Source organism: Pseudophryne corroboree, chromosome 10, assembly GCF_028390025.1.
Source record: "Pseudophryne corroboree isolate aPseCor3 chromosome 10, aPseCor3.hap2, whole genome shotgun sequence".
NCBI lineage: Eukaryota > Metazoa > Chordata > Amphibia > Anura > Myobatrachidae > Pseudophryne > Pseudophryne corroboree.
The window spans coordinates 216,781,647-216,805,185 of NC_086453.1; the positions used below are offsets into that span (position 1 = coordinate 216,781,647).

The 23,539-nt window shown below is 45.2% G+C and overlaps 1 protein-coding gene across 5 annotated transcripts in view; it reads right to left on the reverse strand.

Annotated features, from left to right (window-relative positions):
• MORN1 (MORN repeat containing 1) overlaps positions 1-23,539 on the reverse strand; it is a 1,300,694-nt gene that overhangs the window by 49,816 nt on the left and 1,227,339 nt on the right. For 2 of the 5 annotated variants that reach the window (XM_063943076.1, XM_063943075.1), the window contains exon 13: positions 16,756-16,832. The exons of 1 other annotated variant lie outside the window; for it this stretch is intronic. In XM_063943076.1, the coding sequence (XP_063799146.1) occupies positions 16,756-16,832 (77 nt within the window). Of the gene's footprint in view, positions 1-16,754; positions 16,833-17,624; positions 17,683-23,539 lie in introns of those variants that run through there. 2 more of the 5 variants (XM_063943080.1, XM_063943077.1) reach the window with 2 other exon arrangements.

The following is a 23,539-nucleotide window of genomic DNA, read 5'->3' on the forward strand; positions in this document are numbered from 1 at the left end:
CCGTCTCCGTGCGGCAGGGGAGCGGGCCGTAACTGCCCGTCCCCGCCGCCTGTCTGCAACAGGGGAAAGGCCTCTCTGAGGCGCAATGCTCGGGGAGCGGGAGCGGAAGGCGCTCCCCGCATCCACGAGGCGCCTGGGGGGGGGGAGCTGATCGTCTGGGACGAGGCATGGCAGAGGAGGGAGACGTCGGTAAAAGCAGGCAATGACCGCACAGAGAGGGGGCAACAGTGTTATATAATGCCCTAGGGAAGGCAAATGAAATTCAAACCAAGTTACAGAAAGTTGAAATAAGCAATAATACTTATCCTTCCTGGGCATAAACTGAAATGGCAAGAGGAAGTCTAGCAAAATGGCCACCCCTTATATACTAACCTAAGACCCTCCTCTTCATCTTGATGCACAACCCTCTAATCCTATAGGAAAAAACCAACCGGGAAAACTGATCTGCCTAGCAACTGCTTAGTCATTTAACAACCAATCACAAAAAGTTGATCGCTTATATGGCCTCAGGCTTATGCAGCCTTCAGCTTATCTTAGCAGCAGACACAGTACAGTACGGTAGTCCACGGCTGTAGCTACCTCTGTGTCGGCACTGGGCAGTCCGTCCATAATTGTATACCACCTACCCGTGGTTTTTTTTTCTTTCTTCTTTATACATACATACTACTACTACTACATCTCTTTATCAACCAGTCTATATTAGCAGCAGACACAGTACAGTACGGTAGTCCACGGCTGTAGCTACCTCTGTGTCGGCACTGGGCAGTCCGTCCATAATTGTATACCACCTACCCGTGGTTTTTTTTTCTTTCTTCTTTATACATACATACTACTACTACATCTCTTTATCAACCAGTCTATATTAGCAGCAGACACAGTACAGTACGGTAGTCCACGGCTGTAGCTACCTCTGTGTCGGCACTGGGCAGTCCGTCCATAATTGTATACCACCTACCCGTGTTTTTTTTTTCTTTCTTCTTTATACATACATACTACTACTACATCTCTTTATCAACCAGTCTATATTAGCAGCAGACACAGTACAGTACGGTAGTCCACGGCTGTAGCTACCTCTGTGTCGGCACTCGGCAGTCCGTCCATAATTGTATACCACCTACCCGTGGTTTTTTTTTCTTTCTTCTTTATACATACATACTACTACTACATCTCTTTATCAACCAGTCTATATTAGCAGCAGACACAGTACAGTACGGTAGTCCACGGCTGTAGCTACCTCTGTGTCGGCACTGGGCAGTCCGTCCATAATTGTATACCACATACCCGTGGTTTTTTTTTTCTTTCTTCTTTATACATACATACTACTACTACATCTCTTTATCAACCAGTCTATATTAGCAGCAGACACAGTACAGTACGGTAGTCCACGGCTGTAGCTACCTCTGTGTCGGCACTCGGCAGTCCGTCCATAATTGTATACCACCTACCCGTGGTTTTTTTTTCTTTCTGCTTTATACATACATACTACTACTACATCTCTTTATCAACCAGTCTATATTAGCAGCAGACACAGTACAGTACGGTAGTCCACGGCTGTAGCTACCTCTGTGTCGGCACTCGGCAGTCCATCCATAATTGTATACTAGTATCCATCCATCTCCATTGTTTACCTGAGGTGCCTTTTAGTTGTGCCTATTAAAATATGGAGAACAAAAATGTTGAGGTTCCAAAATTAGGGAAAGATCAAGATCCACTTCCACCTCGTGCTGAAGCTGCTGCCACTAGTCATGGCCGAGACGATGAAATGCCAGCAACGTCGTCTGCCAAGGCCGATGCCCAATGTCATAGTACAGAGCATGTCAAATCCAAAACACCAAATATCAGTAAAAAAAGGACTCCAAAACCTAAAATAAAATTGTCGGAGGAGAAGCGTAAACTTGCCAATATGCCATTTACCACACGGAGTGGCAAGGAACGGCTGAGGCCCTGGCCTATGTTCATGGCTAGTGGTTCAGCTTCACATGAGGATGGAGGCACTCAGCCTCTCGCTAGAAAAATGAAAAGACTCAAGCTGGCAAAAGCAGTAGCACCGCAAAGAACTGTGCGTTCTTCGAAATCCCAAATCCACAAGGAGAGTCCAATTGTGTCGGTTGCGATGCCTGACCTTCCCAACACTGGACGTGAAGAGCATGCGCCTTACACCATTTGCACGCCCCCTGCAAGTGCTGGAAGGAGCACCCGCAGTCCAGTTCCTGATAGTCAGATTGAAGATGTCAGTGTTGAAGTACACCAGGATGAGGAGGATATGGGTGTTGCTGGCGCTGGGGAGGAAATTGACCAGGAGGATTCTGATGGTGAGGTGGTTTGTTTAAGTCAGGCACCCGGGGAGACACCTGTTGTCCGTGGGAGGAATAGGGCCGTTGACATGCCTGGTGAAAATACCAAAAAAATCAGCTCTTCGGTGTGGAAGTATTTCACCAGAAATGCGGACAACAGGTGTCAAGCCGTGTGTTCCCTTTGTCAAGCTGTAATAAGTAGGGGTAAGGACGTTAACCACCTCGGAACATCCTCCCTTATACGTCACCTGCAGCGCATTCATAATAAGTCAGTGACAAGTTCAAAAACTTGGGCCGACAGCGGAAGCAGTCCACTGACCAGTAAATCCCTTCCTCTTGTAACCAAGCTCACGCAAACCACCCCACCAACTCCCTCAGTGTCAATTTCCTCCTTCCCCAGGAATGCCAATAGTCCTGCAGGCCATGTCACTGGCAATTCTGACGAGTCCTCTCCTGCCTGGGATTCCTCCGATGCATCCTTGCGTGTAACGCCTGCTGCTGCTGGCGCTGCTGTTGTTGCTGCTGGGAGTCGATGGTCATCCCAGAGGGGAAGTCGTAAGCCCACTTGTACTACTTCCAGTAAGCAATTGACTGTCCAACAGTCCTTTGCGAGGAAGATGAAATATCACAGCAGTCATCCTGTTGCAAAGCGGATAACTGAGTCCTTGACAACTATGTTGGTGTTAGACGTGCGTCCGGTATCCGCCGTTAGTTCACAGGGAACTAGACAATTTATTGAGGCAGTGTGCCCCCGTTACCAAATACCATCTAGGTTCCACTTCTGTAGGCAGGCGATACCGAGAATGTACACGGACGTCAGAAAAAGACTCACCAGTGTCCTAAAAAATGCAGTTGTACCCAATGTCCACTTAACCACGGACATGTGGACAAGTGGAGCAGGGCAGGGTCAGGACTATATGACTGTGACAGCCCACTGGGTAGATGTATGGACTCCCGCCGCAAGAACAGCAGCGGCGGCACCAGTAGCAGCATCTCGCAAACGCCAACTCTTTCCTAGGCAGGCTACGCTTTGTATCACCGCTTTCCAGAATACGCACACAGCTAAAAACCTCTTACGGCAACTGAGGAAGATCATCGCAGAATGGCTTACCCCAATTGGACTCTCCTGTGGATTTGTGGCATCGGACAACGCCAGCAATATTGTGTGTGCATTAAATATGGGCAAATTCCAGCACGTCCCATGTTTTGCACATACCTTGAATTTGGTGGTGCAGAATTTTTTAAAAAACGACAGGGGCGTGCAAGAGATGCTGTCGGTGGCCAGAAGAATTGCGGGACACTTTCGGCGTACAGGCACCACGTACAGAAGACTGGAGCACCACCAAAAACTACTGAACCTGCCCTGCCATCATCTGAAGCAAGAAGTGGTAACGAGGTGGAATTCAACCCTCTATATGCTTCAGAGGTTGGAGGAGCAGCAAAAGGCCATTCAAGCCTATACAATTGAGCACGATATAGGAGGTGGAATGCACCTGTCTCAAGTGCAGTGGAGAATGATTTCAACGTTGTGCAAGGTTCTGATGCCCTTTGAACTTGCCACACGTGAAGTCAGTTCAGACACTGCCAGCCTGAGTCAGGTCATTCCCCTCATCAGGCTTTTGCAGAAGAAGCTGGAGGCATTGAAGAAGGAGCTAAAAGGGAGCGATTCCGCTAGGCATGTGGGACTTGTGGATGCAGCCCTTAATTCGCTTAACAAGGATTCACGGGTGGTCAATCTGTTGAAATCAGAGCACTACATTTTGGCCACCGTGCTCGATCCTAGATTTAAAACCTACCTTGGATCTCTCTTTCTGGCAGACACAAGTCTGCTGGGGTGCAAAGACCTGCTGGTGACAAAATTGTCAAGTCAAGCGGAACGCGACCTGTCAACATCTCCTCCTTCACATTCTCCCGCAACTGGGGGTGCGAGGAAAAGGCTCAGAATTCCGAGCCCACCCGCTGGCGGTGATGCAGGGCAGTCTGGAGCGACTGCTGATGCTGACATCTGGTCCGGACTGAAGGACTTGACAACGATTACGGACATGTCGTCTACTGTCACTGCATATGATTCTCTCAACATTGAAAGAATGGTGGAGGATTATATAAGTGACCGCATCCAAGTAGGCACGTCAGACAGTCCGTACTTATACTGGCAGGAAAAAGAGGCAATTTGGAGGCCCTTGCACAAACTGGCTTTATTCTACCTAAGTTGCCCTCCCACAAGTGTGTACTCCGAAAGAGTGTTTAGTGCCGCCGCTCACCTTGTCAGCAATCGGCGTACGAGGTTACATCCAGAAAATGTGGAGAAGATGATGTTCATTAAAATGAATTATAATCAATTCCTCCGCGGAGACATTGACCAGCAGCAATTGCCTCCACAAAGTACACAGGGAGCTGAGATGGTGGATTCCAGTGGGGACGAATTGATAATCTGTGAGGAGGGGGATGTACACGGTGATATATCGGAGGATGATGATGAGGTGGACATCTTGCCTCTGTAGAGCCAGTTTGTGCAAGGAGAGATTAATTGCTTCTTTTTTGGTGGGGGTCCAAACCAACCCGTCATATCAGTCACAGTCGTGTGGCAGACCCTGTCACTGAAATGATGGGTTGGTTAAAGTGTGCATGTCCTGTTTATACAACATAAGGGTGGGTGGGAGGGCCCAAGGACAATTCCATCTTGCACCTCTTTTTTCTTTTATTTTTCTTTGCGTCATGTGCTGTTTGGGGAGGGTTTTTTGGAAGGGACATCCTGCGTGACACTGCAGTGCCACTCCTAGATGGGCCCGGTGTTTGTGTCGGCCACTAGGGTCGCTAATCTTACTCACACAGCTACCTCATTGCGCCTCTTTTTTTCTTTGCGTCATGTGCTGTTTGGGGAGGGTTTTTTGGAAGGGACATCCTGCGTGCCACTGCAGTGCCACTCCTAGATGGGCCAGGTGTTTGTGTCGGGCACTTGGGTCGCTGAGCTTAGTCACACAGCTACCTCATTGCACCTCTTTTTTTCTTTGCGTCATGTGCTGTTTGGGGAGTGTTTTTTGGAAGGGCCATCCTGCGTGACACTGCAGTGCCACTCCTAGATGGGCCAGGTGTTTGTGTCGGCCACTAGGGTCGCTTAGCTTAGTCATCCAGCGACCTCGGTGCAAATTTTAGGACTAAAAATAATATTGTGAGGTGTGAGGTATTCAGAATAGACTGAAAATGAGTGGAAATTATGGTTTTTGAGGTTAATAATAATATGGGATCAAAATGACCCCCAAATTCTATGATTTAAGCTGTTTTTTAGGGTTTTTTGAAAAAAACACCCGAATCCAAAACACACCCGAATCCGACAAAAAAAATTCGGTGAGGTTTTGCCAAAACGCGGTCGAACCCAAAACACGGCCGCGAAACCGAACCCAAAACCAAAACACAAAACCCGAAAAATTTCAGGCGCTCATCTCTAGTAACAACCGCATTTTTCAGGACACTGAGGACACTTTTCTTAATGTCCCTGTACAGTCCGGGAATCGCTTTCCTAGTGAAGTGGAATCTAGATGGGATTTGGTACCGGGGACACACTACCTCCATCAACTGTCTAAATCCCACTGCACTAATGGCAGATACTGGATGCACGTCTAACACCAACATCGCTGTCAAGGCCTCAGTTACCCGTTTTGCAACAGGATGACTGCTGTCATATTTCATCTTCCTCGCAAAGGACTGTTGGACAGTCAATTGCTTAGTTGAAGTAGTACAAGTGGTCTTCCAACTTCCCCTCTGGGATGACGATCGACTCCCAGCAGCAACAACAGCAGTGGCAGCAGCAGCAGTAGGCGTACCACTCAAGGATCCATCGGAGGAATCCCGGTTAGGAGAGGACTCATCAGTCATGTCAGTGACATGGCCTGCAGGACTACTGAAGTTCCTGACTGAGGAGGAAATTGACGTTGAGGGAGTTGGTGGTGTGGCTTGCAGGAGCTTGGGTACAAGAGGAAGAAGGGATTTAGGTGTCGGTGGACTGCTTATGCTCTTACCCAAAGTTTCTGAACTTGACAATGACTTCTGATGAATGCCCTGCAGGTGACGTATAAGGGAGGATGTTCCTAGGTGGTGAACGTCCTTACCCCTACTTATTAAGGATTGACAAAGGCAACACACGGCTTGACACCTGTTGTCCGGAGTTGTGAAGAAATAACTCCACACTGAAGAGGTGGCTTTCTTTGTATTTTGCCCAGGCATGACAATGGGTTTATTCATCCCACAGACAACAACTGTCTCCCCCGATGCCTGATTTAAACAAACCACCTCACCATCAGAATCCTCATCGCCAAGTTCCTCCTCAGCGCCAGCAACACCCATATCCTCATCCTGTTGTACTTCAACAGTGTCATCTTCAATTTGAATATCAGAAACTGGACTGTGGGTGCTCCTTCCAGCACTTGCAGAGGGCGTGCAAATGCTGGAAGGAGCCACCTCTTTCCATCCAGTGTTGGGAAGGTCAGGCATCGCAACCGCCAACACATTTGTGATACCAACTTAGGCCCTCATTCCGAGTTGATCGCTCGCTAGCTGCTTTTAGCAGCAGTGCACACGCTAAGCCGCCGCCGTCTGGGAGTGTATCTTAGCTTAGCAGAAGTGCGAACGAAAGAGTAGCAGAATTGCTACTAAAAAATGTCATGCCGTTTCTGAGTAGCTCCAGACCTACTCCTATCTTGCGATCACTGCAGTCAGTTTAGTTCCTGGTTTGAAGTCACAAACATGCCCTGAGTTCGGCCAGCCACTCCCCCGTTTCTCCAGCCACTCCTGCGTTTTGCCTGGCATGCCTGCGTTTTTTAGCACACTCCCTGAAAACGCTCAGTTACCACCCAGAAACACCCACTTCCTGTTAATCACTCACTGATCAGCAGAGCGACTGAAAAGCGTCGATCGGCCGTGTGTAAAATTGCATAGTTTTGTGTGAAAGTACTTAGCGTGTGCGCCCTGCGGCCTATACGCATGCGCAGAACTGCCGGTTTTTAGCCTGATCGCAATTCTGCAAAAAACGGAACAACGGAAAAGAACAACTCGGAATGACCACCTTAGAACGCACAGTTTTTTGCTGGGCTTTTGCCAACTTTACTCTTATTTTTCTAGTGGGAGGATGAGGGCTTCCATCGTCAGGTGAGGCTGTACCACTAGTCATAAACAGAGGCCACGGCCTTAGCCGTTCCTTGCTACTCCGTGTCGTAAATGGCATATTGGCAAGTTTACGTTTCTCCTCAGACCATTTAAATTGATTTTTTTAGGTCATTTTACCGAACTTTGGATTTTTGGATTTCACATGCCCTCTACTATCATATTGGGCATCGGCCTTGGCAGACGACGTTGATGGCATTTCATTGTCTATGTCATGACTAGTGGCAGCAGTTTCAGCACTATGAGGAAGTGGTTCTTGATCTTTCCCTATTTTATCCTCCAAATTTTTGTTCTCCATTATTTTTCTGGAGTTATATTACAATATGCGGCACAGGAGAGCGTACCTCTACACCACACCAGGCAAACACTGTAAAAATTATTTGGATTAAATATAAATAACCCCTTTATTTGGAGTAAATAATATACAGCACAGGACAGCACCACTGAACTTATACGGCAGTACAACTGGATTTATATGGCAGTACCACTGGACTGGATTTATACGGCAGTACCACTGAATTTATAAGGCAGTACCACTGGACATATACAGCAGTATCACTGAACTTATACGGCAGTACCACTGGACTTATATGGCAGTATTACTGGAATTATATGGCAGAACCACTGGACTTATACGGCAGTACCACTGGACTGGATTTATACAGCAGTACAACTGGACTTATATGGCAGTACCACCGGATTGGATTTATACTGCAGTATCACTGGACATATACGGCAGTACCACTGGACTGGATTTATATGTCAGTGCCACTGCAATTATACGGCAGTGCCACTGGACATATACGGCAGTATCACTGAAATTATATGGCAGTACCACTGGACATATACGGCAGTACCACTAGACTGGACTTATATGGCAGAACCACTGGACTTATACGGCAGTACCACTGGAATTATATGGCAGTACCACTGGACATATACGGAAGTATCACTGAAATTATATGGCAGTACCACTGGACATATATGGCAGTATCACTGGACATATACGGCAGTACCACTGGACTGGACTTATACGGCAGAACCACTGGTTTTATACGGCAGTACCACTGGAATTATATGGCAGTACCACTGGACTTATATGGCAGTACCACTGGACTTATACGGCAGTATCACTTGACTTATACAGCAGCATCACTGGACTTATACGGCAGTACCACTGGACAGGATTTATACGGCAGTACCACTGGACATATACGGCAGTATCACTAGAAGTATAGGGCAGTACCACTGGACTGGATTTATACGTCAGTACCACTGGATTTATATGGCAGTACCACTGGACATATACGGAAGTATCACTGAAATTATATGGCAGTACCACTGGACATATATGGCAGTATCACTGGACATATACGGCAGTACCACTGGACTGGACTTATACGGCAGAACCACTGGTTTTATATGGCAGTACCAATGGAATTATATGGCAGTACCACTGGACTTATATGGCAGTACCACTGGACTTATACGGCAGTATCACTTGACTTATACAGCAGTACCACTGGACTTATACGGCAGTACCACTGGACAGGATTTATACGGCAGTACCACTGGACATATACGGCAGTATCACTAGAAGTATACGGCAGTACCACTGGACTGGATTTATACGTCAGTACCACTGGATTTATACAGCAGTACCACTAGACATATACGGCAGTATCACTGGAATTATATGGCAGTACCACTGGACATATACGGCAGTATCAATGGACATATACGGCAGAACCACTGGACTGGATTTATACGGTAGTATCACTGGAATTATATGGCAGTACCACTGGACATATACGGCAGTACCACTGGACTGGATTTATACGGCAGTACAACTAGATTTAAATGGCAGTACCACTGAACATATACGGCAGTACCACTGGACTAAATTTATACGGCAGTACCACTGCATTTATACGGCGGTACCACTGGACATATACGGCAGTGTCACTGGAATTATATGGCAGTACCACTGGACATATACAGCAGTATCACTGGATATATATACGGCAGTACCAATGGACTGGATTTATACGGCAGTCCCACAGGATTTATACGGCAGTATCACTTCAATTATATGGCAGTACCACTGGACATATACGGCAGTACCACTGGACATATACGGCAGTATCACTGGAATTATATGGCAGTACCACTGGACATATATGGCAGTATCACTGGACATATACGGCAGTACCACTGGACATATACGGCAGTACCACTGGACTGGATATATATACGGCAGTACCACTGGATTTATACAGCAGTACCACTGGACATATACGACAGTATCATTGGAATTATATGGCAGTACCACTGGACATATACAGCAGTATCACTGGATTTATACGGCAGTACCACTGGACATATATAAGGCAGTACCACTGGATTGGATTTATACGGCTGTACCACTGGATTGTTACGGCAATACCACTGGACATATACGGCAGTATCACTGGACTTATACGGCAGTACCACTGGACTGGATTTATATGGCAGTATCAATGGACATATACTGCAGTACCACTGGACTTATACAGCAGCACAGGGACACCACCACTGGACTGATGCAGGACAACACAGCACCACTGCAATGGACTGGACTTATACAGCAGCACTGGACATATGGCAGCAGAGGACACCACCACTGTGACTAGACTGATGCAGCACAAGACACCACCGCTGGACTGATGCAGCACAACACAGCACTGGATTGACACACATAAGACAGAGCAGGTCGCCACACCACTTTTCTGCACAGACAGACACTGAGGAGAAAGACACGTCCTCTCGCTACACTCTCCAGGACTGGAGTGAAAATGGTGGCGATACGTGGCTCCTTATAAGTAATCCAAAACCTGCGAGAATCCGACAGATGATGACGTTTTGCCTCGTTCTGGTTTCTGAGTCAGGCGGGAAAACCCGAGCCGGACTCGGATCCGCGCTCGGGACGTGATGTTCGGTAGGGTTCGGTTCTCAGAAGACCAAACCCGCTCATCTCTAGTACATTGTGGATACAGTTCCCTATTGTGCACCCCCAGCAGCAGTAATAATAATATACTGCAGAGCTCAAGGCCCACAAATAACATTCAAATAAGCTCTGTGCAGCTATATATATACACAAAACCTATAACTCTGCTGCTCCAAGCCCCAAGATGCCCTAATTGACTGGTTGAGCATGATGGGACTTACAGTTCTACCAAAGCCAATAAGGGACCATTCTGTAATGCAGTCCTCTCTCTCGTTGCACAAACCCCCTGGAATACCTGAGCGCTACTTGTGGATGTCTCCCTGGAAGAAGGGAGGTGGGGCCACCTTCCTGAGCGTAGAGTTCGTGAGATGCTGCTCTCTCACTTCATCCGGTGACACCAGGTCTCGTTTTCCTCAAAAGCGGCAGCGCAGGGCGGCTAGCATAGCACTGCCTTTTATACAGCTCTGGGATCAGTTTGAGCTATCTGAGTCTAGCTGAGCTCCTTGTTTCATCCTTGAATCACTATCAGGGAGGGTCAACAGGGGAGGGACACTGCTGCCTGTCTGCAACTCTAAACCAGTCAGGCATGTCAGAGCCATAACTACACTTTTTGGTGCCCTTTGCCAGAAAGAAAATTTTGGGAAGAGGCATGACAAAATTCATCCCACAGATGCCCCTTCAGACACACACACACACACACACACACACACACACACACACACACACACACATATATCTATATATATATTATACACACATATTTATAGAACACTGCAAGAAAGCGGATAGGGATACAAATACTCTTTATATCACATGCACTCAACATGAGAGCTTACCACCATTCAGTCACAATACCCCTCATTAAATAACACATTTCAATATACTGCCACACCCAGGACTCAAACCGACAACCTGCTGCATTCCAGCGAAACACCCCACACTCCGAGCCACTTGATCCAGCAAAAAAAAAAAGAGATTTCTAATTATATGAAGCTACCTGAACCCTGTAAAAAAATAACCAACAACATAATCAAGCAGATCCATGCAGTGTGCAGCCACACATCCAATCCCTTGCAGCCACACACTACATAGATCTGCCAAGCCGTAACGCTGATCACCCCTTCACAAAGTACAATGTAAGCTCCAAGTAGTTAAAAATTTCCAGCTTGGAATTCTCTAGCCTTCTATGTAAAGGCAGATAGCTCACTGAATAAAGTGTCCGACTGCAATGTCATAGGCAATGGGTTCGAATTGCGGGCATGTCAGCATCCCAAAATGTAATAGAGGACAGTGCGACTAAACAACAAAGAGCTATCAAGTCAAGTCCATGAATGCTGTATAGGTATTAATGACAAAATGGGTAGGGGTAGGAGACAAGGGCGGTCAGTAGATGCTGGGCTTCAAACGGGGGAAGCTAAAATTGAAAGTAATTAGATAATTCATAATTTACAAGTACTGCCAACAGAGCCCTCCTACCCTGCAGTGCTATGTGCAGAGCACACTTCGCACACACCTAGTTATGGCCCTGTGGCATGTTATACATTAATAGAAGCAGGGTAAAAGTACAAGTGCAGCAGCTGTTTTTATAATCCGCTTCTGCTGTTAGTATTAAGTAGCATAAGGACCTTAATTCTTGTGCTGGTCACCTCAATAGTCCCTTCCAAGGAGTCGGCACCCCTAGGCAACTTTCTAAAGCTGCCCAATGGTAGCTCCGGTCCTGCTAGTGATGCAATTCTATGGTAAGCTTATTAAAAATAAAATATGCATAATTTGCTGCATTTTTGTTTTGAGGGGCTGGTCTAATGATGCGGATAGCCCGGCCTCACCCCCATCACTACCCACCTGCATCTCATCTAAGGGTTTCTTCCAGAGAGGAAACGTCAACAGTAGGTAAGTATGAAGGAGGGTGGTGTGGTTGGTGCTGATGCTTTATATCATCAGCTTGTCTTGTATAAATTATATGCTTTATGTGCTGAATTTGAGTCGCATGCAGAATGGCTTTTTTTGTGTAATGCTGATAAAGCCTGATTTACTACCTTATGATATTGCTAGCTCTTATAGGGCTAATGTGAGGATCTCTGTGGCTTGAAACGGGAAGCCGCTCCACCCACTGTTTGTCTGTCCAACCATCATCATTACTACTGGCACTAGGTTCATGCTAGGTGCAAACGATCCTTCTGAAGCATACTCTACTCTACTCTACTACTCTGCTCTATACACATGATTCAGAATAGTACGAAACTCAAGCTGCACGCCGACACTCCTACATGCCAGTACAGCTCTGCGCGATCGTCACTGCCTAGTTCTGTTTTGAAAGACATATCTGGCAAAGAATAGAGTTATACAGAAAAATGCGTTATTTATATCTATGCATGTGCTATATCAGGCATTCCCAACCACGGTCCTCAAGGCACACCAACAGTGCAGGTTTTAGTGATATCCAGGCTGCAGCACATATGGTTAAATCAAAATAACTGAGCTACTAATTAAGTCACCTGTGCTGAAGCCTGGATATCACTAAAACCTGCACTGTTAGTGTGCCTTGAGGACCGTGGTTGGGAATGCCTGTGCTATATGCTATAACTCACTATTTGTGTCTGTGCAGAGATCTGTCCGAATCAGCCCCTACTGTATGTGTGAATAGTGTTTAATATTTTGCATACTAGGGCCCATAGCCCATATTTATCAAGCCTTGGAGAGTGATAAATTGCAAGGTAATAAAGTACCAATCAATCAGCTCCTAACTGTCATTTTTCAAACAATGGGGCAGATGTATTAATCTGGAGAAGGAATAAGGAAGTGATAAACCAGTAATAAGTACAAGGTGATAAATGGAACAGCCAATCAGCTGTTAACTATTAATTTACATATTGGAGCTGATTGGCTGGTGCGTTTTTCACTGTGCATTTATCACTGGTTTATCACTTCCTTATGCCTTCTCCAGGTTAATACATCGGCCCCACAGTCTGTAACATGACTGGAGCTGGTTTGTTGATACTTTATCACCATGTAATTTATCACTCTCCAAGGCTTGATAAATCTGAGCCCTAGTTGTTTTGATGCTGTCTGAACAGCACACTGTGGTGAGGTGAGACAGGATCTGCTCATTTCTAGCATGGGTACAATACATATTCCAGAGTATGAACAACATACAGAAGTTTGTATTTAACTTAGCACTCTATGGCCCTCATTCCGGGTTGATTGCACGCTGACAATTTTCGCAGCACAGCGATCAGGTTACTACTGCGCATGCATATGCACCGCAATGCACACACGCTTCGTACGGGTACAAACAGCATTGTTGCTGTGCAATGCTTCTAGCGACGATTCCATTCGCACAGCCTTTCGCAAGGAGATTGACAGAAAGAGGGCGTTCATGGGTGTCAACTGACCGTTTTCTGGTAGTGGTAAGGAAAACGTAGGCGTGTCCAGGCATTTGCAGGGCGGGTGTCTGACGTCAATTCCGGGACCGGTCAGGCTGAAGTGATCGCAAGGGCGGAGTAAGTTCAGACCTACTCAGAAACTGCACAAAACTTTTTCGTCCCGCTCGGCTGCACATGCGATCGCACACTTGCAAAGCGAAAATACACTCCCCCGTGGGCGGCGACTATATGTTTGCACGGCTGCAAAAAGTAGCTAGCGAGCGATCAACTTGGAATGAGGGCCCATATCAGCAGAAATATGGTAACTGAACAATTGCCTTTGGCTCTTTTATTTTATTGGAAGTGGTATAACAGACTCATTTCCTCTTGGCTATTGCCTAGTGTGATATTAATTACAGGTTGAGTATCCCATATCCAAATATTCCGAAATACGGAATTATTTGAGTGAGAGTGAGATAGTCAAACCTTTGTTTTCGAGTGGCTCAATGTACACAAACTTTGTTTAATACACAAAGTTATTAAAAATATTGTATTATAAGACCTTGGGCAGTACGGATGGTGTAATGGTTAGCATTACTGCCTCACAGCATTGAGGTCATGGGCTTGATTCCCACCATGGCTCTACCTGTGCGGAGTTTGTAAATTCTCCCCGTACTTGTGTGGGTTTCCTCCGAGTACTCCGGTTTCCTCCCACAATCCAAAAATATACTGGTAGGTCAATTGGATCCCAACACAGATTAACCCTAGTATAAATGTGTGCTTGTGTACATGTAGTAGGGAATATAGATTGTAAGCTCCACTGGGGCAGGGACCGATGTGAATGGGCAAATATTATCTGTAAAGCCCTACGGAATATGTGTGCGCTATATAAATAACTGCTAATAATAATAATAATAGTGTGCATAAGGTGTATATGAAACATAAATGAATTGTGTGAATGTACACACACTTTGTTTAATGCAAAAAGTTAATAAAAGTATTGGCTAAAATGCCCTTCAGGCTGTTTGTATAAGGTATATATGAAACATAAATGCATTCTGTGCTTAGATTTAGGTCCCATCACCATGATATCTCATTATTGTATGCAATTATTCCAAAATAAGGAAAAATCCAATATCCAAAATACTTCTGGTCCCAAGCATTTTGGATAAGGGATACTCAACCTGTACTAATTTTAGTATTTTTTGGTTTTACTAGTACCATCCATAAAGTATCAGAAATGGGGGCCGTTTTCTTACATCTCCTTATCCTATAAACACCATCAGACAGGATAAATATTACATATTAGCTGAAGTATCCAGCATTGCCCGGGTTTAGTTAGATGTAACTGTCAACATTTTAAAAATAATTAGCAACTTAGCCGCTCTTCCAATACACTGTTACGAGCTGCGGCGCGCAGCATCCTGTTATCGCTAGGCGACCTGGATGCTCCTGAACTTCCGCTCCCTGGCTGCCAGCTCCATGCAACCGGGATGCCAGGTTTATGTGGCGGTCAGGGTTGCCAGGCAGTGGGGCAGCCAGAACCCTCCTTAGAGAGATTTACAAGAGGCTGGTGGAGATGCAGTAGCACGGCTGCAGCAAGTTTCTAATTAGGGGAGATTGGCTACTCTGCGATTCCCATTGGCTCTTGCCTCCTTTATATGTTGTGTCTGTCTTTCACTCCATGCTGGTCATAGTTGTTGGTTGCAGCGAGAGCCTTTGACTCTCAGAATTAGTCCTAGCTGGTGGAAACCTCTCTTTGGTTTCGCTGTATTTTCGTGTCCAGCCCCTGGTCAGCCCTGTTATCAGTCGTGAAGTTTATCCTCATTTCTTTTTCTCTTGGTCGTATCTTGTATCTATCTCTTTACTGGCATTGATTCGGGTCACTCTGGGTTGAGCTCATACTACCGCCAGTGGAGTAAGTCCTGGTGGTATCCCAGTAACGGTATGCATGTCTCGCCTTATAGGAAAAGCGGCAATTATGGACACGAAGACCCGCTGGTGAGTTCTACAAGTCTCAACCCTGGGTGTACACGTGTCACTGTCCAGAAGATCTCTGACAACCACATCCTTCATGGAAAGAAGATTCTACAGTCGTAAGACACACCCATGAGGTGGCTGCCCAGTGTGTTTTTTTGGGGGGGATGTTGCCTATAGCCATAATCCCCAGCTTTCCTTTCTGTTTAGTTCTATATTCACTTTTTACATTGCAAGATAATTTAAAGTTTTCACTTCTGTTATCAATGTTGCTATTCCAATGCTTTTGAATACACAATATTTTTTGTCCTTCCCACCTCCATTTCTGTCAGTCATTTTAGGTCATCAACGTGTGGGCACTGCTATTATGTAGTGTTAGGACTGCTGATATCAGAGAAGCTGTGAAGTGGCTCAGCAGCTAAACATGCGTTTGCAAACATGTGTGACTAATTCTCAAAATTTCTATTACCAGATAGGTTCAGGTATGGTTACAGGTAATTTTTAGTGTGCTGGGGGGAATTTAGGGGTGGGGATTTGTAACCCCCCTTTCTGTCTGTTGTTTGTCTATGACCCCTCCCCCCTTCTAGCACCTGATATATAATTACCTCCAGGAATGACCGAGCAACTGCCATTGTTTGTCTGCATTTTTATATGGGAGGCATGATGAATACTGAAAAAATTGTGAAATGAGAGGGTGAGAATTGAAAACTAAAAATTCTCATTTCACAATATTTTCATGATGAATATGCTCCTAATAAGGATGTTGAAATCAAAAAAGTTGATTATGGGAATGTGAGACAGTAAAACACGAGCAATTTGTTCCTCAAAAAAACATATACGGAACAGGTTGAAGAAACCAGTGACATTACTGAGACGTGAGATACAAGGTGACTAGTAAATAACATACAGTACATACATAAGTGAATAGTGGTTCAGCCACAAACTATAACCTTGGAATGGATGGTTATGAAACAGTTACCTGGCCTGGCAATATTACTGCTGTCTGCCAATGGGTTCTCTCTTCTCGCCTTACGCTCTTTATTTAGTATCTCCGATCTGAAACATAGAAACATAAGCATGTAACATTACAGAATATAACCAGATTGATTTCATTATAATTTGCAGAGTAAAACAAGGCATATGTTTCTTGTAGTGGAAGAATTGTTGGCAATAGGTTTCCCTGCCCTCAACCAATGTTCATTCCTAAAAAGTGGGGGAATACATCAAAACACATACTTAATGTTAAGAAGATGAAGTTAGTAAATAAACATTAAGCAATATTTATAGGACAATAGTAAATATCAATAGAAAAAAGTGAAAAATTAACACATTACTTACAGATTGGATTTAATAGACTAAAGGAGGGTACACACAGAGAGATGAGTCTCAGAGATGTGTGCTGAGTGATCTAGCACAGATTGCTCAGCACACATCTCAGGACGCTCAGCACACAACGCGATGTGTGCTGAGCGAGGGGAAAAAAACGCTCACTTCACCCAGCGGTAAAATGAGCGATTTGACTAGATTTGGCCTGCATGCAGGCCCATCTAGAGTCAGGGATAGCGATGCACACACGGAGCGATGTGTGCTTACTTTCTAAGCATCTCTACGTGTGTACCCCCCTTTAGGTATGTCAGTAACAACTTCCTATTCCTTTGTGTACTTCACAGCATTCCAAACTAAGGGCCTAATCCAGACCTGATCACTGGGCAGCGAATTTTGCAGCCCTGCAATCAGATAGTCACCGCCTACAGGCGAAGGTATTTGTGCTGTGCAAGTGTGTGAACGCTTGTGTAGCAGAGCTGCACAAACTGATTTTGTGCAGTCTCTGCACAGCCCAGGACTTACTCAGCCGCTGCCATCACTTCAGCCTGTCCGGGACCGGAATTGACGTCAGACACCCTCCCTGAAAAAATATAAAATTGGTTGAAGGGGTCGCGCTAGAAAACCAGTTTAATAAATCTAAACACCAAGCAGCGTAAAATTACAAATATTTGTAATTTTACGCTGCTTGGTGTTTAGATTTATTAAACTGGTTCTCTAGCACGACCCCTTCAACCAAATTTATATTGTTTAATTTCTGAAGCTAGTACAGACAGGCTTCTGGGGTCAGACGAAATAGAACCGTTTAATCAAACATTTTTATGTTTAGAAAATGACCGTGTTTTAGTTAATAGCGTTTATTATACATCAACCTGCGCCTTTAGGTATTTTTGCTCGTACCCTCCCTGAAAACACTTGGACACGCCTGCGTTTTTCCAGATACTCCCAGAAAACGGTCAGTTGCCACCCACAAATGCTCTCTCTACCTGTCAATCTTCTTGCAATCGCCCGTGCAATCGTTTATTCGCACCATCCCGTCGATATGCACTGATGCCCGGTGCAGTCGTCTGATGCGCCTGCGGGTGCATACGCATGCGCAGTTTGGACCTGATCGCAGGCTGTGAGAAAACGCAGCCTAGTGATCAGTTCTGAATTACCCCCTAAATCAGGGCTGACTTTGTGCATTTCATTTACTTTTCACAGTAAGATAACTTTTTACCCTAAAGCAGAGTTCCCCTTTCCCTTTAGTGGAACTCCAGAAGTCGGCTCACTCCCACCAGGCATCTCGTGACGCATGGCATATTAAGGATAGACATATATCTCCATCAATTGGCGCTTGGCTGGCTCTGTCCATTTCAGGACAGGAACTAGGCAGCAACAATGTAATTGCATTGAACTGTTGTGTATTGTGGAGTGTTGTGGGGCATGTAGCTTGAGTTCCATGCTATTCTGGGTCTGTACTTCTATGCTGTAGCCATCTCAGGATGTGAAAACAGCGCCAATGCACATTGCAGATGAAAAATCTTTATTATTAAAATAAAGCATTTTTTCTATTACAAAAAAAATACATATTTTTTCTATACTTTTAATAATTGTTTATTTCAGTTTTTTGTACAATTGCAACTGGAAGCCCGGGTCCCAGGTTCCAGTTATGCCAGGTCACACATGCACAGAAGCTCCCTGCACTGGCCGGTGAGTGGTAGGAGAACTCCTACGATTGCCGGTTAGTATCGGTGGGAAAATGAGCTTTGCTAAACTGCCTTGGAGATGTTATTTTTATTTATAAATCAGCCCAAAGAAGATTTCTGGTAGACCCCTAATATAGCATTAATGGCAGGGATTGCTGATCACCCTAAACCAGTGGTTCTCATACTGTGTGCTGTGGCACCCTGGGGTGCCTCAGGACACTTGCAGGGGTGCCTTGGGTTGGTGGTCTGGGACCAACTGAAATTATTTATGGTCAATGTAGTAGGCAAAACTAATCTTGTCCCTCACCACACAACTGTAACTGAGGATGACATAAAAACACAATTTACTCAGTTTAATATTTCTTTCTAAATTTTTCAATAAGAAACTTTTGGCGTAGGGGAGCCATGAAAACAAATTCTGATGCTCTAGGGCGCTGTGATTCAAAAAAAGTATGGGAACCACTGCCCTAAGCTATACTTACCTACTTCTTTGTACTTCACTCCTGGAGACAGCTGGAGAAGAGACACAGCAGGGAGCTACGGGGGGTGGGCAGGGCCATGATGTCATTTGGTCCCTCCCCAGTTGCAGCAAAATGCAGCTATTCGCAGGTCTGCAAGGTAGAGACGGAGCTAAATGTTGCAATTTGTGTCATTTAGCCCTGCCCCCTCAAAATAGAGTTTTGGTTCCCTGTGTTTTCTATACATTCCTCCCGCTTCACTAGGAAGCGGACGGGATGTGGGACAGCCGGCCATTCTTCCTGAGGTGCAGGTGGACTACCCGAAAAATCAGGAGTCCCCCACAACATCCAGGAGACTAAGTAAGTATGCTTTTAGTTATGCATTATCTATGCTAGCTGCTATCTTTCTATATAATATACAACAATAAGGCAAGTGGTAATTAAATACTAACCAGTACACCCATCATGTAACTACATGTAACGTGTGGCTGCAGAGCCGGCCATAGCTATAGGCAAACTAGGCAATTGCCTAGGGCATTTGATATGCCTAGGGGCATCATCAGCTTCTGCTGATTAAAATGATATGCGGCATGCCTATATTCTGTGTGTAGCATTTCATATGCAGATACAGCCACAGTCTCACACAGTATATAGGCATGCTGCATATCATTTTAATCAGCAGAATCTGCTTGTGCATCCTAGCCACATAGCAATGCAAATAAGATGCATTTTCATAAAAAAAGGTGCCCGACGTTAGCATTGAGGCAAGATTTATGAGGACACATCTGTATCCAAGCAGAGGCAGAGGTCACAGTGTTAGTGGCAGTGTGAGTGCTGTGTGCATGCGAGTGGGTTGGTTGTGCAGTAGTGTTCGGAATATGTGTAAGGAGCATTATGTGTGTCATGTAAAAATGCATTAATAATGTGCAACATATGTGTAAGGGGCACTATGTGTGTCATTATGTGTATAAGGGCATTAATAATGTGTGGCATATATGTAAGGGACATTATGTGTAAAAGGGCATTAATAAAGGTTGTCATAATGTGTAAGGCGCATTATGTTTATAAGGACATTAATAATGTGTAAGGGGCATTACTGTGTGGAATTATGTGTATAAATTCATTACTAATATGTGGCATTATGTGTATAAGGTGCTCTACTATGTGGCGTTGCGTACAGAAAGGGCACTATTGTGTCATCTAATATGAATAAAGAGCAATAGGGTGTGGTGTAATGTGATTAAGGAGCAATTCAGTATGATGTAATGTGAATAAGGGGCTCTACTGTGAGTAGTAATGTTTATAAGGTAAAGTAATACTACTGTGGGATGTAATATGAATTATGGACACTATTGCATGATCAAATGTGAATAAAGTTGCAGTACTGTGTGGCGTAATTGGAATTGGGGTTACTATTGTGTGGCCATGCCCCTTGCGAGCAAAAACATACCCTTTTTGGGCTGTGCGCCAAATGTGCGAACTGTTCCTATTTAAAATATAGGGGGTACAAACACCAAAATAAGGACTGCTATGGGTGAGGGGTGATGGTGCTGGGAAAGAGGTGCAACCAGCGGTGGTGCTAGGGGGCACCAGCCAAAATCTTGCCTAGGGCATCATATTGGTTAGGGCCGGCCCTGGGTACATAGGCATGCTGCATATCATTTTAATCAGCAGGAGCTGCTTGTGCATCCTAGCCATAGAACAATGCAAATAATATATGCATTTTCATAAAAAAAGGTGCCCAACGTTAGCATTGAGACAAGATTTATGAGGACACATCTGTATCCAAGCAGAGGCAGAGGTCACAGTGTTAGTAGCTGTGTGCATGTGAGTGGGTTGGTTGTGCAGTAGTGTACGGAATATGTGTAAGGAGCATTATGTGTGTCATGTAAAAATGCATTAATGTGCAACATATGAGTAAGGGGCACTATGTGTGTCATTATGTGTGTCATTAATAATGTGCGGCATATGTGTAACAGGGTACTACTGTATGTGTCATTATGTGTATAGGGGCACTAATAATGTGCAGCAAATGTGTAGGGAGCACTATGTGTGTCATTATGTGTATAAGGGCATTAATAATGTGCGGCATATGTGTAAGGTACATTATGTGTAAAAGGGCATTAATAAAGATTGTCATAATGTGTATGGCGCATTATGTTTATAAGGACATTAATAATTTGTCTCATATGTGTAAGGGGCATTACTGTGTGGAATTATGTGTATAAATGCATTACTAATTTGTGGCATTATGTGTATAAGGTGCTCTACTATGTGGCGTTGCGTATAGAAAGGGCACAACTGTGTTGTCTAATGTAAATAAAGAGCAATAGGGTGTGGTGTAATGTGATTAAGGAGCAATTCAGTGTGATGTAATGTGAATAAGCGGCTCTACTGTGAGGAGTAATGTTTAAGGTAAAGTGATACTACTGTGGGATGTTGGGAATTATGGACACTATCGCATGATCAAATGTGAATAAAGTTGCAGTACTGTATGGCGTAATTGGAATTGGGGTTACAATTGTGTGGCCATACCCCTTGCCAGCAAAAACACACCCCTTTTTGGTCTGTGCGCCAAATGTGCGATCTGTTCCTATTTAAAATATAGGGGGTACAAACACCAAAATAAGGACTGCTATGGGTGAGGGGTGATGGTGCTGGGAAAGAGGTGCAAGGTCAGAGGCGAAACCAGCGGTTGTGCTAGGGGGCACCAGCCAAAATATTGCCTAGGGCATCATATTGGCTGGGGCCGGCTCTGTGTGGCTGAGTTCTACCTCAGCAGTAATATACTGCTCAGCTCTATGTCTCCCATCCCCACATCCTCTCAGAGATCTTCCATCGGAGGTTACAGGAAGTGTCTAATGAGACGCAGTGCCCATCATGGATTCACAGGTTTTATGACAGATTCCTTAAATCATTAATAACTGAATTATTATTTATAAGGTACCTAAATAATATACAAGTTACAGAACTACAGTATGTGTTGTTAGAACTGACAAGAAAGAAAATTATCCCTCAAACTTGAAATAAAGGTAAAGCAATGTACTGTAGTGTGTATCCTACTTATAAGTATGGTTTATTTTAAATACATTATTTCTATACATTCTCAGCTAACCATCTGCCTAAGTCATTCAGTGCAGATAACTTTTCTCTCTGTGTGCTTAGATTTATAATCAGGAACACAAATAAGATCTGACCATAAGGCCTAAAAGCACAATGTAAATGTTGGTCTTGCTGCAGTACTGTCACACTGCGCACATGCACAGCCTGGGCCTGATTATGAGGTGGGATCTAAGTAACTGTGCATCAGCGGTGTAAGTGGGCGGGAACATGCGGGTACAGCATACTCAGGCCCGGCGCTAGCCGCTCAGCAAAGGGATGCAGTGCAGGTAGGTGCCAGGGTGGAGAGGCGTCTCCCTGCTCTGCATCCCCGCTGGTGCGCTTGGCCTCCCTGCTGCTGCTGGTTGCTGTGCCTGTCACTGTATGACAGGCAGCGGCACAGGCAGATTAAAGCCTCCTCTCCTTTTCCCCTCCTGTGGCAGTGACTGACTGATTGGCCGTAAAGGGGGCAGAGCTACATGGATGGAGGGGGCTGAGCTACACGGGACCAGCAGACTGCAGTGCTACAGAGGAGGACATGGCATGCTGCCCCAGATCCTGCCAGCCAGACTGTGATAAGTAAGTGAAGGGAGAGTGAGTGAGAATGTGTGTGTGTGTGTGTGTGTGTGTGTGTGTGTGTGTGTGTGTGTGCGCGTGTGTGTGTATTATGTACTGTATGTGTACGGGGGGGGGGATGTGAATAAACTGTACTTCTCTGGCCGTTATTTGTAAGTGGCGCTACTACTGGGGCATTATGTGTAAGCTGCGCTACTACTGGGGCATTACATGTAAGCTGCGTTACTACTGGGGGCGTTATGTGTAAGCTGTGCAACTAGTGGGGCTTTAGGTATAAGCTGCACTACTACTGGGGGCATTACGTGTAAGCTGCGCTACTACTGGGGGCGTTATGTGTAAGCTGTGCTACTACTTGGGCGTTAGGTGGAAGCTGCACTACTACTGGGGGCATTACGTGTAAGCTGCACTACTACTCAAGCGTTACATGTAAGCTGCACTACTACTGGGGGCGTTATGTGTAAGCTGTGCTACTACTTGGGCGTTAAGGTGGAAGCTGCACTATTACTGGGGGCATTACGTGTAAGCTGCACTACTACTCAAGCGTTACATGTAAGCTGCACTACTACTGGGGGCGTTACGTGTAAGCTGCACTACTACTGGGGGCGTTACGTGTAAGCTG